The following is a 16,850-nucleotide window of genomic DNA, read 5'->3' on the forward strand; positions in this document are numbered from 1 at the left end:
CCTGGTCAACTTGTCGTTTGTTTTGAAGAGAGAGAGAGAGAGAGAGAGAGAGAGAGAGAGAGAGAGAGAGAGAGAGTTTGTTTATCTGTCCTTTAACATCTATATCATAATATCAATCATTCAGGATTATAGACATGGGGGGGGGGGGGGGCTGAAGATGATCGACTATAGGAAATTTATAACTGCACTAAAATCCACATGGATCAGACGAATACTACATTCAAATAGTAAATGGGTTCCAATACTCGAGTCAGTAAACCACGGTAATACGGGTAATCTGTGGAAAAGGGGATTTTCGTTTGTTCTTGATATATGTAAGACTATTACAAATCCTTTCTGGAAGGAGGTTTTTCTATGCTGGACTAAGGTTAATGAAAATTCTAGTAAAACACAAATGAACATTTGGTATGAACAAATATGGGACAACCCAAAGATTCAAATAGAAAATAAACCTATCTTTCTTAAACATTACTTCAATGCAGGCATCTTCTTATTGTGTGATTTATATATAACGTTGATGGGAAATTTATAAGTTACGAGCAATTTCTAGAAATGAATATAAAAACAATCTTTATTGAATATTGTGGAATTAAAAAGGCAGTGACCTCAAGAACAAAACATATAGCACCTTTTGATAAAGCCTTTGGACCACATATCCCCTCATCTTTAAAAATATTTCTTAAAAATGAAAAAGGATGCAACGATATGTATCAATTACTGGTATATAATTGTAAACAAGCTATTATAGCTGTGACAAAATGGCATGCTAATGGAAATATTTTTTTCGGAAAAAACATGGAGTAGAATATTTGAACTCCCTTTTAAGTTACACAGGAAACAAAACTCCGGTGGTTTCAATTCCAAACACTCCATAGAATAGTTCCAACAAAAGAATATCTTTTTAAGTTAAATATTTTGAGTTCTTCATCATGCACTTTTTGCAAGAACTATATAGAAACAATAGAACACCTTTTTTATGACTGTGTACATGTAAAAGAGCTTTGGGTTAAGATAGAAGAATGGATGCTAAATAAATTTAATATATCTGTTTGTCTAGAGAAAACGATAATAGATAGGTTGTATATAGAAAAATATTTACTACTGAAAGATTGTAAATACAATGAATATGAAAAACACTGACAAGATATTTTTAATAAACTATAATTGTCTATCATCATAAAAGGGTCATTAAACACACACATATATGATATTTCAAAAACTAAAGCTGTTTAAAATTTCTTTTTTTTAGCAGAAACATAAATCCATATACCCCACCCCCATTTACCCTCTCCCCCTTCTTTTATCTATCCTGTTCATAAACCTCAAACTCATTGCACATATATTTATGCAACTATGTTATGTATGTTTATGTCTACATTGTGCAAATATAAATATTTATGCACATATGTATATGCGTATATTCTTAGAAAAGCATATTTTTGTATATGTAACTTTTTTTCTACTGTATTATGCTTAAATCAAAATACTGAAAGCAGGGATTATGTACTTAATCTGTGTTAATATTATGCTTTGACATAAACAAATAAATTAAAAATAAATAAATAATATCAATCATTGAACCCACTTTGTGTGAAAAATCGAATGTATTACTAGTATTATTCAATATTCATAGTATACGTATAGTATGCTTTTATTTTAAGAGTAAAAGAAATTACAAAAAATGAAGCAAGCGTTTTAAAATCAAAGTCGAAAGACCTTTGTTTCAATGTACCAGGTAGGTGCTACTCCTCGCTGATCAATGCCTCCAATACAAAAGGAATAGACAGATTTTTATTCATAGACATAGATAAAAATTATTTTTCATTTTTTTTAAAATTAATTTGATATTTAAGAAATAATAAGGAAATTGGTTGGTCTTAACCTCTTTTTATGGTTGTAACACTGTATAAAATTTAAGCTCACCGGGCATGCATTTTTGTATTTTAAATCCTACAAAAAAGGTTTTGCAGTCCCTGTGCTATTTTCCATAAAGCTGTTGCAGATATCCAGAAAATTTTTCGGGGGGGGGGGAGTGCGATGAATACTGAAGATTGCCAAAGGGGTGGGGGGAGGTGGGTCCGAGGCAAATTTTTGGTAATTTCATGGAAATTTAAGAAATTTGAATTTTTCTGGGGCGGGATCCTCCCCGCGACCCACCCCCACCCCCGTTCAAGACCCCCATGCATTAAACAAATTGTAAAATGGTTTTACTGAAAAATGGGTGTTTTTTTTTTAAATATGTCGTTTTCAAAATATATATACGTATTGTTCGACATCGTTAAAAGCAAGCCGTGCAATAATGTAAGAATCAACAAAATACGGATAAGCTTGTTCCAAGCACTACGTTTTATATGGATGCTATTAAAATTATTTTAAATAACGTTAACAATCAAGAGCAAAGTAATTCCTCAATTTAAACGTTTTTGAAGAGACAGAATTAGATTTATTAATTTAAAAAGCTCCAAAGAATTACATGTATATTTAAAACACGATAGCAAGTAGAAATCAAATTGTTCTATGTTAATATCAAGATACATAAAGTGATCTTCCTAAATGTATGCGCGGATCTAGAAGCAGAGGGGGGTATTAAATTTTTACAAAGTACAATCATTTTTTGAAATTTATTTTACTGTTAAAATTAAACGCGTACTCTACTAAAATTTCACTCGATTTATCACACATCGATGTATCAAGAACAGAGAAACAAACTCTCTCTCTCTCTCTCTCTCTCTCTCTCTCTCTCTCTCTCTCTCTCTCTCTCTTCAAAACAAACGACAAGTTGACCAGGAAATGTGCATGTGAACGCGGCATCGTTTTCAAAATAAAACTGGACCTCTTCCCCATTAAAACTTTTCAGCGAAAAACCAGTTTACAACCTCATCATAAAGAGTTACGACTGCATATAAAGAAGTTACCACTCCATATAATGAAATGATCACATCATGTAAAGAACTTACCTCATACTATAATGATTCAACAACGGCATATCATAAAATTGTCACATCATATAAAGGATTTACAATTGCATGTAAAGCTTTCACCACAATACATAAAGGTTTTACCATCATACATAATGGTTTTAATACACCATAACATGATGTTAGTACTGCATATAAGGAACTTATCACCTGATGTCAAGAAGTTGCGCTGAATAAAAGGATTTTGCAACTGCACATGAAGAGTGTACCATGTAACATAACGATTGAACAATATATTTATTATAACATGTAACATACTTGTAATGTAAACTGAAAAATGTTTTCTGTGAAATTGTTCACTTACAAATGTTGCTTTTATTTAGTTAGTTTACATTATATCATGTTGCATAATTTACTTTGTCATTTATTTAGTTAATAAATGACCTTTCCTTATCCTTACATGTGTTTTATGTTATACTTGGCAATACTGAGATCACATGTGTCAAACCGAGCACCACCCTAACAGGTTTCTATAAAGTTCATTATGAGTTTAGCTCTGTACGAAATGAGTTTATCATATCATATTAAAATTTATTCATAGCATATAATGAATAAACTACTGCACATAATGATCTTACGACATAACGTTATGATGTTACCACTTCATATAATTATATTACCCCTGAATATAATGGCAAAATAAAGGTATATAATGATGTTAGCACTGTATATAATGATGTAAGCACTGCATATAATGATGTTAGCACTGCATATAATGATATTACTATTGCATATAAAAAATATACCAATTCATATAAAATGAAATTGACCTTAAGGCAGCTATTGCGTTCCATACAAACACGTGTTACTTGTATCATTCATAAATATATTTATTTCGATAATGGGTCATAAAACATTTCATTTGCAATTATCTGAAACAAAACTGCACAAAATTTTGGCAAATTTTACAAAATATAGTACCATAATAGAGAAGATCTTTACAGTGAGTCATATTGGGATATTTAATGCTACTTAGCTACTTATGTAAGCAACCGATTTTGACCTTAAAGACTTCTCAAGTTCTATTCATTTATCAGTGTATAATAATAACATGAACATTATAAAAAAATCACTATCACGTATATATAGTTTTAAAGTTTCGGATTTTAATAAACAAACAATTGTATGATACAGAAACTGAAAGTGTTTTTCTGATACAATTTAAAAGATTTTCCACGCACAGACAGTAGGTATATTCTGACAATTTACAATCAGCAGATTTTGGTTTATTTCATTGTCATTTTATTACACTATACATTTTGTCTTTATTATGACTAGCTACAAATAAAAATAAAACTGATGTGCTTTCATGCTTCTAAGTATTTGATTCTTTTGGCGATTCCGGTCAGATTCTCTCCCACCATCATCTCACCGTCACCAAGGATACACACGCCGCGTGGAGCTTTTATTCCTCCTTCAGGAATGATGTACCCCAGGAATCGTCCGTCTTTTTCCAGTATGTGAATCTTCTTACCGAGAAAATCTGTAACGATGACCTGACCGACAGAATCAGTGGCGACTGATAAAACTTTAAATTTACTGTCCTTCTCCGAGTACGAGTACCGGAATATGCCCAGTCTATCGACGGCAATGACTGCGTTTTTCTCCCAGTCAGCTACAATAATGTCCCCGTTGACATTCTCAGTGATATAAATCGCCTGTTTGTACAAAGGTTGACTGCGAGTCGTACTGGATTTCCTGGAGCACGGTACCGGTACTGCTGTATCGGACGACTTTGGACTGATCGTCTTTACCGAGACAGACCAGTAGATCACCGGACGCGGCGCGTGTGACGCCGTATGGCTGCCAGTCCCCGGTAGTGAACATCGTCACCACAGTGTCGGTGTCTGATATCATTCTTACGGCTTTAGTTCCACTGTACACTACTTGTTTGTTGTACATACATAAGTACATCCCTTTGTTAGTAATGCTGACGGTGTGGTGGAGGTGTCCCTGGAGATCAAACAACTTCAGTTCTTTGCTCTCTCCTCCCATCCACACTTTGTTATCCTCGGTAACGACCATGTCATACAGACGATTATTATTCTCTTCATTAGCAGGGAACCCAGTGTCTATAACAGAAGTAACTGTTGGTACATTTGATATTTTTGTACCTGATAACTCCTTTTCTTTTAATTTATTTTCCAAATATTCATCTATTTTATACTCATAGAAGTTCGGAAAGGAATACTTTGAGACCTCACTCATTATCTTCTGATTCTGAAACACTGATACAAAACTCTGTAATTCTTTAACATTCTTTGCTGTATGTAATTTTGCCGTTTTTGCGTTCATATCATCCACTCTTCTAATCATTTCTACCAATTCTGTCTTTTGTTTCTGTAGTACAACCTCGTGTTCCTTTTGCATGCCATCCAGTTCCTGGTGAAGTTTTTTCACGGTCTTTTCGATCAGTTTGATCAACTCTTCTCCCCGCTCTGTAACTTCATCTTTTCTCAATTGGTAAACCGAGGGTATTGAGGACAGCAGCTTCGTCGTGTGATCCAGAGTTCTTTGCAATTCATGTTTAGATGACTGAAGCCGATCATTTTCCCGTGCAGTGACTTTTAAAAGTTCCTCAATTTTATCGGAAAGCTCTGACATTTCGTGCGATTTGTGTTTGATAGAAACGCAAAGCATGCAAATCGGAGCATCACAAGTTTTACAGTACGCGGAACAATCGTTTTGGGGATGGGAATCACAGTGGCATGTGTCATCATCATCCTTGCTGGTGTAATCTACAATGTCATGTCCGTTTTTCGATTTCACGCGTAGATGTATGAGGGCACAGGGGTCACAGAGATTGACCCCACACCGTCTGCAGAAAAATGAGACTGGTTGCTGACACAGGTCACATTCCACCACATGCTGGGCTTCATCTCTAGATGCCATCATGAAAGATTTTGTGTGCCCTGTAAAAGATTTTTATCAGAAACATATATTAAATCATACATTGTTTAATTAAGTTTGCAAATGAGTTATTACCTGGGCTGGTAATTTAAAAAATACATGGATGTTTCGATGATAGAAGGGTATTTTTTCGCCAGGATACATGCAATGCTTTGTTTAGTAATTCATGCGGGATAAGAAGGTAGCGATATTGCAAAAGAAAAAATATATAACCTGCGTTAACTTGAAAAGAAATCCATTAAATTGATTGCAAAAAGTAAGTAAAATTAACTAAATTACTGTCAATGTACATCAGTACGTAAGCTAAAACAAACAGCCAAATCGCGTTCTATTAGAATTTGAGACAGACATCATCATGATATTTTCGTGCAGTTCAGTTCGTGACTTTCTTACGTTGATAAAGGTTACGACCAATCGGTAAACGGGGCGTGTAGATTTCAATTTTTTAAATCTATGAATTACAATTGATTTACGTAAGAAACAGAGGGAGCCATATTTGGTGTATGTAATCATACTAAATTAACACTGTTTTTCTTAATGTCACAGATTTCGTTGTAAAGTTTACAAATTATGCTTGATGTATTTTAGCTGCAGCTAGTTGTATTGTTGATATGCCCTCCATGGGCCAATGATTTACAAAAGATTGTTATTTTCTATTTTACATGATCATATCTAGTGGACTTCATACTTTAGATAAAATTCATATAAAGTAAACACTACTCTAAATGTACCTTTTACAAGATAACACGGTGTCAGTGGGACAAAGGTCACAACTTGTATATGCCCAATCAGAAGTTAAAATGTCGTGTCATTTTACAAAGTCAAAAAACCTCTTATCTTTTTTTTCTTCTTTTTTTTTTTTAGATTAAATCGTTATATATAGGCAATCCATAGCGATAGTAAGAAAAAGAGGCATTCTTTTTAAGTATCGTATTCATGTACATTTGTTCAGTTATTAAATCTGATATCACACAACACTACAGTAGTCTTAAGAGGATGCATGTTTGCTAGTGCATTCATCATTATATATCAACTTTCATTGATCAAAACTTCGTCTTAATATACCATTCTTGGTTAAAATATTACCTCATATTAGGAACATAACTTCCAAAATAAAAGAAAATCCCTCTCAAACAACCTAATAATAAAAACGGGCGCAAAATCAACGTTCGGTTTATCAACGACCCTTATACACTATGGGCGCGCTTAATTTACATAACTGGGTGTACACTGGTTTACACCGGTGTAGACATTTTTGTATTGTGTATCAAGTGACTTAAATGGGGAAGTGTAAAAAGGGTAGAGAATATGAGAATAAATATGGTGGAAAAGGGTGCAGTTTTAACAGAGAATCTGATGTTCAACGGCAATCCGAGGCTTTTTTCTGATGTAAATGCAACAAACACCTTTCAAAGGATGACTGCACTGAAGGACATACAATATTTGCGAGAAAGTAACCTTTTAAAGAAGAATTTTTCTTTCAATTGCAGAAATGTTCAACATTCAAACTGCAACTTTACGTGACTTCGTTAAATAAAAGTCTGCTGTTATCAAGTAGGAATTTGTTTTCATAGGCGGGGGTCTTGAATCACCATATGATAATGAGGACGCCCTCTTTTATACTTTTATACCTACTTTATACATAGTAGGCACATGTTTGCCTATTGTTCTCCGTTTAACAGTGGGTTTATATTTGCATCATCTAAGTTATGGATGATTTATAGGCAAACATGTACGAAAGCCGAGAAGGATCATTCGAGATTCGAGATTCGAAATACGAGATTCGAAATACGAGATTCGAGATTCGAAATTCGAGATTCAATATCTAAATTAACCAATCAAATCATGGATCTGAAACCTGTATCCTAGCAACATCAAACTGTTCTAAATAAAGATCATTCGTACATGCTCTTTCCTACAAATAAATGCTATGTTCACAAATAATTATTTGTATTTACTTTTACACAGAATATCTAAGTAGACTAGTAATAATGCAGTGTGCTTCGCGGATCTAAGTGATTTTGTTTGCCCTGGTGCATTTCCACCTGATGCGTTTGAACCCTGGGGTATTTCACCACCAGTAATAGTTTAAAACCCGGGTTTATTTACCCCTTTTGTGTAAAAATGCGGTTATGGTAGAGAACTTCATAAGCGTAGCTAATTTTTTCTGTAGGGGGTCCTAGACCAATTTAAAAAAAAATTACTATGTTAATTTAATAAGCTCCAATTTTCCCGAGGAGGGGGTCCAGATCCCCTGACCCCCTCCTTTCTAGATCCCCGCATGAAGATTAGTACATGTATCTAAATAATCTAAATATAAATAATCTGTCCTGTTTCACTAATAAATAGAAGCATTACTTATCGTTTTTATGTATGCATACAGTGATACACTAGTATTATGATTATAAACAAATCATTGACATATTATCACATTATACGGAATTATTAATAAATATAATTTTTTTCCTTTTCCTCAGTAAACAACTTATTATGAGTCTTACTTTTGGAATTGTATTCAATATAGAAGGATACCTACTCTCTACAATTAAAGGTAGGGATGATAGGGTGCCAATTTGTTCACATTGCCGATTTCTTGTGCAGAAAACAGTAAAACTTTTTAAAAATTTGATTGTGCATGAATATTTCAAAATTAATTGTTGTACATGTATTTTGTTATAATTCATTTATTGATATATCAACAAGAACGAATAAAAGCATATGTTTCACAGCCAAGTTAAGTTTCTCTGTAGTTTCCTACCCCCCCCCCCCCCCCCGCACCAAAATTGACAATAATTACATATAAGTCAAACAAATGTTTACTTTTTTTGTAAGTAAATCTCTAAAGATGTAAATAAGCACTGCAAAAATGTGTGTACTTAATATACTACTACATTACACTTAGCCAGATAAAATATAATCAGGATGAAGCTACAAGGGGTGAGTGGTGCAAATTTACCAATTTGTCGCCATACACACAGAACACCAAATAAAGAAACTGTGAGTGGTGTGTGGAATGCATAAAAGATGGCGGCAAATTATCTCAAATAATCAGTGCAAAAACCCACAAATAGGCTGTTATTTGTTACCTATCCTGCAAAAACATTGATAAAAAATGTTATTGTCCCATAACATAGCCGATTAAGTTAATGTGTACATATGGCCAACGTACATGTAATTCTAATATAGAAGAAGGCGGACGTATCAGGCAGGGATCCAGAAAATTAAATTTCAAAAATGATCGGTTGAATTACATTAAATGCTTTGAAAATTGTTTTAAACTATCGCACGGGTCAAAATGATAGAAGCTATGTACAGTGTAATTGGAAACTTTCATTTTATATCAGTATGTAGTATTACCTGTTATAACAAATGAGAGTATAGCACAACTGCCACAAGCAATACATGTCCTTTACCGGCACCACCTCCCTCCCCATAAAAAAATGAAACAATTGTCGTTTTATTTGCTAAAATGTGTGTGGTTCAAGATTTTTCTTAAGGACATACCCGATTAGAATTGAAAAAGAGTCGTACGTTTAAAACTAATTATGTCAAAATTTTTAGATTCATTTGGTTATATTTTGGTCCATTTGGGTAAATAGATGCACCAGCGCAGCTCTAATTCATATATAATCAGGCCATAAATTCAAAATATTTTCAAAAATTAATAGCTTTAAATCCAGTGGATGAAAAAAAGGAAAGCAAGTCGAACTCGATGAGTGCTAATACCTGTGTTGAATGAATGGTACAGTAGGATATGCGCAAAAAAGTCCCGTCTACTCTTCCTACCCTATATTTATTGGAATATTAAATCCGATTATAAGAGTCAAATTAAAAATCAAGTTTGGACATGTACCTGTTTATCAAAAGTAAACCTACTCATAATTTATCTACCGTGCATCGTTATGGAGCTACACAGAAAGTTTTATATTAATTTGCCGAGCCAAATAAAAAAACCTGGAAAACGAAGAGAAAACAAAGTGTGGACAGAATAACTGGCAAACTAATAAGGACTATAAAGCCCCCCCCCCCTCTCTTGAAATGTATATACTGAAAACAGATTATTGGAGTACAATATCCGCACACAATTTAAAGAACATTTCATGGTTTTTTTTATCATTTTCGCTAGCTAATGTAAGACATCACAAATACCCCAAACCCCCTCACGGAAAAGGAAATGCTAGGTGATGAGAGAGAGAGAGAGAGAGAGAGAGAGAGAGAGAGAGAGAGAGAGAGAGAGAGAGAGAGAGAGAGAGTCGATGTAAAATTAAAGCTTGCTAGTTGGTCTGCCCTACCCTAGCTACCTCCTCTCTTTTCTCCTTTTAGAGGCTTAATTATTGTCTATATATGCTTGTAACAAATCAAATTAATTTCGAATTCTAAATCAAAACTGAATTTGACACTACCAAACTGTCTGTCTGTCTGTCTGTCTGTCTGTCTGTCTGTCTGTCTCTCTCTCTCTCTCTCTCTCTCTCATCACCTAGCATTTCCTTTTCCGTGAGGGGGTTTGGGGTATTTGTGATGTCTTACATTAGCTAGCGAAAATGATAAAAAAAAGCATGAAATATTCCTATTCCTATCTGGATTGTTGTCGTTGAGGTTGTAAATCATTATATCTTCTATGGTTTAAAACTTTATGATAACCTATATTTTGACATGTCGATTATTTCATTGAATTTCGTTTCATAGCTAAAACCACACTCAGTTTTTATTATTTAGATTAAACAGATCTTTCTTCGCGAGCCGATTTTTACACAGTTGGGGCGAATACACAACGGGTTAAAATGGTTCGGGGGGGGGGGGGGGGAAAGACATACAGGACAAACAAAATCACATAGATTTGCAAAGCCCACAGTGTTATCACTAATTTAATTGTTTATCCTGTGTGGGGTCAATTTATCAATGTTAATTTAACCATTTTATAACCACAATATAAGAGCTATTAAGACATTTATTTGTAGGAAAGAGCATGTACGAATGATCTTTATTTAGAACAGTTTGATGTTGCTAGGATACAGGTTTCAGATCCATCATTTGATTGGTTAATTTAGATATTGAATCTCGAATTTCGAATCTCGAATCTCGTATTTCGAATCTCGTATTTCGAATCTCGAATCTCGAATGATCCTTCTCGGCTTTCGTAAACATGCGCTCATGGTTTAAATGAGAGAAAACTGATTCTTCTTACTTAAATTTCGCTTTCTCTGTTGTAACCAAGGATTGATACATGTTGAATATTATAATTCACCACGTGATTTCATATCTCAGGTACCTTTGTAAATACAAAATTCTATCAAGTATGTAAGGTAGCATGTTATGTGGACAATTTTTTTCGAACACGTTTAGTTGTCGAACATTGATTTAAAGTCTTCTGTACTTCTGTACTTATATAGTGGTGGTCTAATGGTTGAAACTATAGTAAATAGTATATATGTACCATATAGAATAGATAGGGTTATGATGAAAGAGTGATCACATATCTTTTTTTATACATGGAATTGTTATTTATGTTAGTCTAATTTTAGTACCATTCTGATAATGTCAGCTCCACCTCTCATGCATATTAATATCAATCTTATGTTCGATCAAGGACAGGCAAAACCCCTTTTTAAAAACAGTTGTTAGGAGAAAAGCATAGAATGAGTTAATTGTATCACAGTCTAAACTATTCATTTATATGTTGGAAATTGACAAGACTCTTTAATAAAATAATCAAAAGTGATATTAGGTTAAAGAGACAGTACAGCTGAAAACACATGTGTTAATAACTTCAGATTTACCCATTGTATCGTTAGGAAACAAGAAATAACATTGAATGTAATAGTTGAAATACATAAAAAAAATCCCTTTCGCATACCCAATTAACGTAATTTTGTGCTTCCAAAAATTTAAGGGTCGTACAAACTGGAATAATCTGATAGGCCTACCGTTTATCTGTACAACGTTGACTTTGATTGACAGTAATTGACACGTGCTGAAAACTACAAGATCTTCGTCCGACTACGGTCATCATGGTATACGAGGATAAAGGGACTCTTTAAACGGAACACATCACCCATTTCTAGATACATGTAATTTATTAATGGTTTACCAATTTCAGTTCATTTTAAAATGAACAGACATAAATATATCAAATAACCCCTCAAGGGGCCTCATTTACTATAATGAATTTAAGTTGTAGTAACTTCTATGATAAACACGCACAATACAGTACATGCTTACAATATAATAATTGTGGTTATTTTAAATACTTTGAACAATTATAACCTGGGAGAAGTAAAAATGACATATTTTTATCAACAAACATATCCAGAAGTATCTTCGCAAGCACTGCATGTGTTTTGTTTACAGTAATACGCATGCGTATTAGTATAGAAGGCTAAACCTCGGAACATGTTGCGTTGTGAATATGTGATTGGTTATATAATTATACGTAATTATTAATTTTAATAAAATAATTAGATTTATTTCATGGAGAACTGTGCAATTTTTTGAAAGTTTATACATTCTTGAGTAATACAAAAATACCGAACCCGATTGGAAAATTTTTACAAGTCGGGTTTTTGATAAGATGCGCCGTACTGTCTCTTTAAGAAATAAACTTAACAGAAGCGACCGAAGCGACCCAAAACCCGGCGCTAAGTGCAGTCGTCCTTTAATGGAGCTTTCCTACAAAAGACACAGTATATGTGACTTGTAATTCGTCATATTACAAAAAATCATTTGTCAAGTTTCTAATCATAACATTCGTCCGCCATATTGATGTCAGTGCTACACCCAACAACGCATGCCCCCGACTCGGTGTACAAAAAGTGTATATTCGGTTTTCACCTGAACGATACACGACTGCACTTGATTTACAAGAGTATACGTTTTTTGAAAATCAATCGCGCCCTGGCTTTTAGAAGTAATGTCACTTCCTGTTAAGGGAATACATGTATAGCCTGGTTCCTGAGGCCTAATACATGTACACCTGATGCGTGTTAAACAGAGTGGTCATGGGCGAGCGCTCTGTTAAAATTTGTGTTGCATGTAAAGTTTATTATAATCTTCTATAAAAAGCAAATGTGAGTATATTTGTTCATACCTGAGGAGTGAAAATTGTAAAAAGTGTACATTCAGTTTACTTTGATAAGGACTACCAGTGCATACATTATGTATAAAATAGAGTAGCAATAAATACATGTGGTTCACTTCGTTGCATGGGGTGTTGTTTTAAACTTAGGTCATAGCACTGAAGTTCAAGCAATCTACAAAATCTGTCGCCCGGGTGAGGAAAAGGAAATGCGAAATCTAGGTCTTGATAACCACAAACTCCTCTGGCATGGCTGTGGTACATCCAACTTCATTAGTATTCTGCACCTCACTCTGATAAGGCTATGAAAATGTTATTTGAACATGTGATGAGCGTTAACTTGCATAACATTCTTAAGGTGATCTTGACTCTTTCTCTTGTTTTCCAGGGGATTTGTTCATCAGATTCCTTTGCCAAAAGTATGAACTACTGCTACAATACCAGCAGTGATTCTGAAGTAAAACTTGCTTTATTATGTAAGGTATGTTGGAAGTTTCTGGTCACCTTTCAATATCCAAGTAAGGCTTGGGCAATACCACATCTAAAACCGTATAATCATTTATGATATTATTCTGTGCTTTGTCCTACAGTGTTAATTTAATTGTGTTTCATTGCATATTACTTTGATGACTGCTTTTTAAACTGGTTTTTGTGTAAATTTGGAAGATTTTGAAATTGCAAAAAATTACAAGCATGAGAATAAATATGTGAAGTGCCATTTCTAAACATGCTGTTTTAAATGCTATTGCTAGCTTTGCTGTTTTACATGATATTGCTAGACACTGTTATGAATGCTTTTGCTGGCTTTGCTCTTGATGATGTTCCCCATGCAGTTTGAGCAGTGACTGTGGTGGTTTTATATTATCATAGATTGACAGACACGTCCACTGGAGGACTGTGTCGGTGGATTCTTCACCCAGTGTCAGCACAGGCGTGGTTCAAACACTGAACATGCTGGCACTGGCTTTGCGGATTCACACAAACTTACAGATTGATATAAGCAGACCTTTAAAATACTTGAAAGGTTTTCCTAAATTCCAAATTAGTATGAGAATTTTCATGTCAGAAAAGAACAATGTCAAAAAGCCCCTTTCATCCTTATGTTCTTTTCTAAGAATGAAGCCCTTGTGAGCTGGTCACCCTCTCATTGGTAATTATCATTTTAATCTTTCCTTCCTTTGTGCAGGTTGCTCTAGGTAAAGAACAGATCAAGGAACCTAATAGTGGATATTTTGATAGCGAATTAAATGATACTGACTTCAGAAGTCGTGTTGTGGAGGGTAAAAAGCGGCCTGATGAGGACTTCACAGTGACCATGCCTGGAGGTAAATGTTAAACCTACTTTTGATACTATTGAATGCATATGCTTTCACTGGGTTAGGTTTATGTTATCCTCACATGTACTCACTAAGCAACTCTTTTCTGCTGTTTGATAATTTTTGTCGATGTTTCTCAGATAAGTGTATGATTATACATAGGGGTGCCATCTGGATTTTAAGCAATACTGTTTAAATGATGTTAGGATCTTGAAATAGGGGTTCAAAGATAAAGTCAGGGTTAGAATCTAATTAATAGAATCTTTGCCTCCATGTAATGGTAAACTATTGTGATTTTCACTTACCTAACTTATTCCCTTGCCATGGCACAAATACTCACTGGATGAAAATCAAATTTTATCACAACTAATTGAAGATCAAATATTTAAAAGTCATCAGAAATTCTGACAAGCTCAATGCAATTTTCGAAAAATTTATAATATTATTTGCAGGTTTCAAAATATTATTTGCAAGCTTATGAACCACTTCCATATATTGATGAGTATACCTATGTGCTCTGTAGTGAAATCTCTACAGCTTGTTTCTTCCATTTTACAGGATATAGCATCCCTCTTGGTATGTTGGAAGAGACAGTGACAATGAACGATAAATTGTTCTATCACTACCCGGCATACACAGAATACATAGTAGAGGATCCGCGGCAGGTTTGTCTGAAATACCTGGTACAGTTCACCAAGGGCAGTGCAAGATAATACCGACCCCCAGTACTAACACTGGCTGGACAGGGGTCAGGGCTAACTCATGGAGGCTTGTTCTTGTATGCTCATAGTTATCATTCAGGTACAAACATGGATCATTTACTCCCGACAGTCCACACAAATCAAATAACTTGTTATCACTGTACATTAATGTACAAATATGTTGATGTCTGGCACACTCTGTGGTGAATTTGTTGGACTGCGTTTTTTGTGTCGAGAATTATTATTAGAAACAATGATTTCTATTCTACTTTATTATCACTGATATGAGATGTGTGGTAGATCCAGTATTGTTGACCTATGGTGGAAATACTGCTCTGTTGTTTGTGATATATTGAGTTATGGTAGCTATGTTGTTCTCATCTATGTGTAGATCATCTCATTATTCAAAGACAAGAATTTTTCTCTTACCAATCTTTGTCACTTTGTAGAGTTTATGCCTGTACTACATATGCTTTTGATTGACTTCGAAGCATGTTCAAACTGGTTTTTTTTATCTCTTTCTTCCTATATAAAACAAAGATAGGTTATTTCATTTTATACCTTTATATAAGTTAAGGGGAATTATCCCACTTCATTTACAGAGATGAAATAATTTTGTGTGCAATCTATTGTGTGATGTCAGACTTTTAAGAATAAAGATTTGACACGCCAAGTTTGTTATCTTGATTAGATTTACTTCTCATAATAAAGTAAATAAGTATTTGAGATTTTTTTTGGATAGATTTGAACTAGAAATCATTCAATATCAAAATTGTATATATAGTATATACATTGTACCTGTCTATTATAACATTTGTGTTGTCAGCAGTTAACAAGATTGGTTTCTAACTGTTGATAATTCTTATAGAGCTATTATTAACATAGGTAGTCATTAATAATTTTTACTTCGAAATATTTTTTAAAGAGGCTGGTACTACATGGAGTAAATATTACATTAAAAATTGAAAAATATATGCAGTAGTCACTTTTAAAGTGCTATTTTAAATGAAAGAGAGAATTATTGATATAATTTTATATATTTATTGGAGATTATGAAATTTATCTATCACAAATTTTGATTTTTTTGTCTTGTTATATTTTTGGTACTTTCATACACAGTACTAAATTAATCAGTTTTAGAGGATTTGAATCTTGTAGAGATTTTACTTTTTCATACATGTACTTTTCTGTAATTATTGAGCACTAATATTTTTTTGAAACACTTACATATCATGAATATTTGTGAATCAAATATAAAGCTGTCTTTTGTTTCTAATTGATGTAGATAAGACATTGATGTAGAATTTGTAGTGAATGTTGTGAGGCCATCTTGGAGCTGTAATTGGTGTACATGTATATATCATCTCTGTAGCTTGAATGTAACATCATAAATTGTATTTTGATATATCCCAATAAATCTGAAAGCTCCTATTCTGTTGGTAAATAAATATGCAACTTCGATATACGCTACAATCTATTTTTTTTTCAACATTTCCAAGGATTTAAAACCAAGTTTTCCAACCAAGTTCTTTGTTATGGAAAATACTCATGTACATTACTGTATGGCCAAACTTGTTTTGGGTTTACGAAAAAAATTTACACACAGAAAAAATGCATAAACAGCGATTATGAAATCTAAGTCACGGTCATACCTCACGTCTTTTTTCAGAGATACAAAACCGTATCATGTAATAGAATATTGAAGAACAAATATTGACTAAGGTTGAGGTCAACATTGATTATATTAGATCCCCCCCTTCCCCATGACGAAATATTTCCTGACGCGATACAATACATAATACAACATAACGCGAAGCATATCATTTCATATTACAGTATTGTATCATGTTACATTATTGTAATTGAATCAAAA

General features: G+C 33.7%; 1 protein-coding gene and 1 pseudogene across 1 annotated transcript; one reads left to right on the plus strand and one right to left on the minus strand.

The window, feature by feature from the left end:
* Positions 1-4,035: 4,035 nt before the first annotated feature.
* On the minus strand, positions 4,036-7,060 carry LOC128176416 (E3 ubiquitin-protein ligase TRIM71-like; annotated as a pseudogene).
* A 6,292-nt stretch (positions 7,061-13,352) lies between these two features.
* On the plus strand, positions 13,353-16,408 carry LOC128176418 (uncharacterized). The gene is made up of 3 exons (XM_052842722.1): positions 13,353-13,441; positions 14,147-14,285; positions 14,835-16,408. The coding sequence occupies exons 1-3, from the start codon at positions 13,382-13,384 to the stop codon at positions 14,987-14,989; spliced, it is 354 nt and encodes a 117-aa protein (XP_052698682.1). The 5' UTR covers positions 13,353-13,381; the 3' UTR covers positions 14,990-16,408.
* Positions 16,409-16,850: the final 442 nt, after the last annotated feature.

This window comes from Crassostrea angulata, chromosome 3 (assembly GCF_025612915.1).
Source record: "Crassostrea angulata isolate pt1a10 chromosome 3, ASM2561291v2, whole genome shotgun sequence".
Classification (NCBI taxonomy): Eukaryota; Metazoa; Mollusca; class Bivalvia; order Ostreida; family Ostreidae; genus Magallana; species Magallana angulata.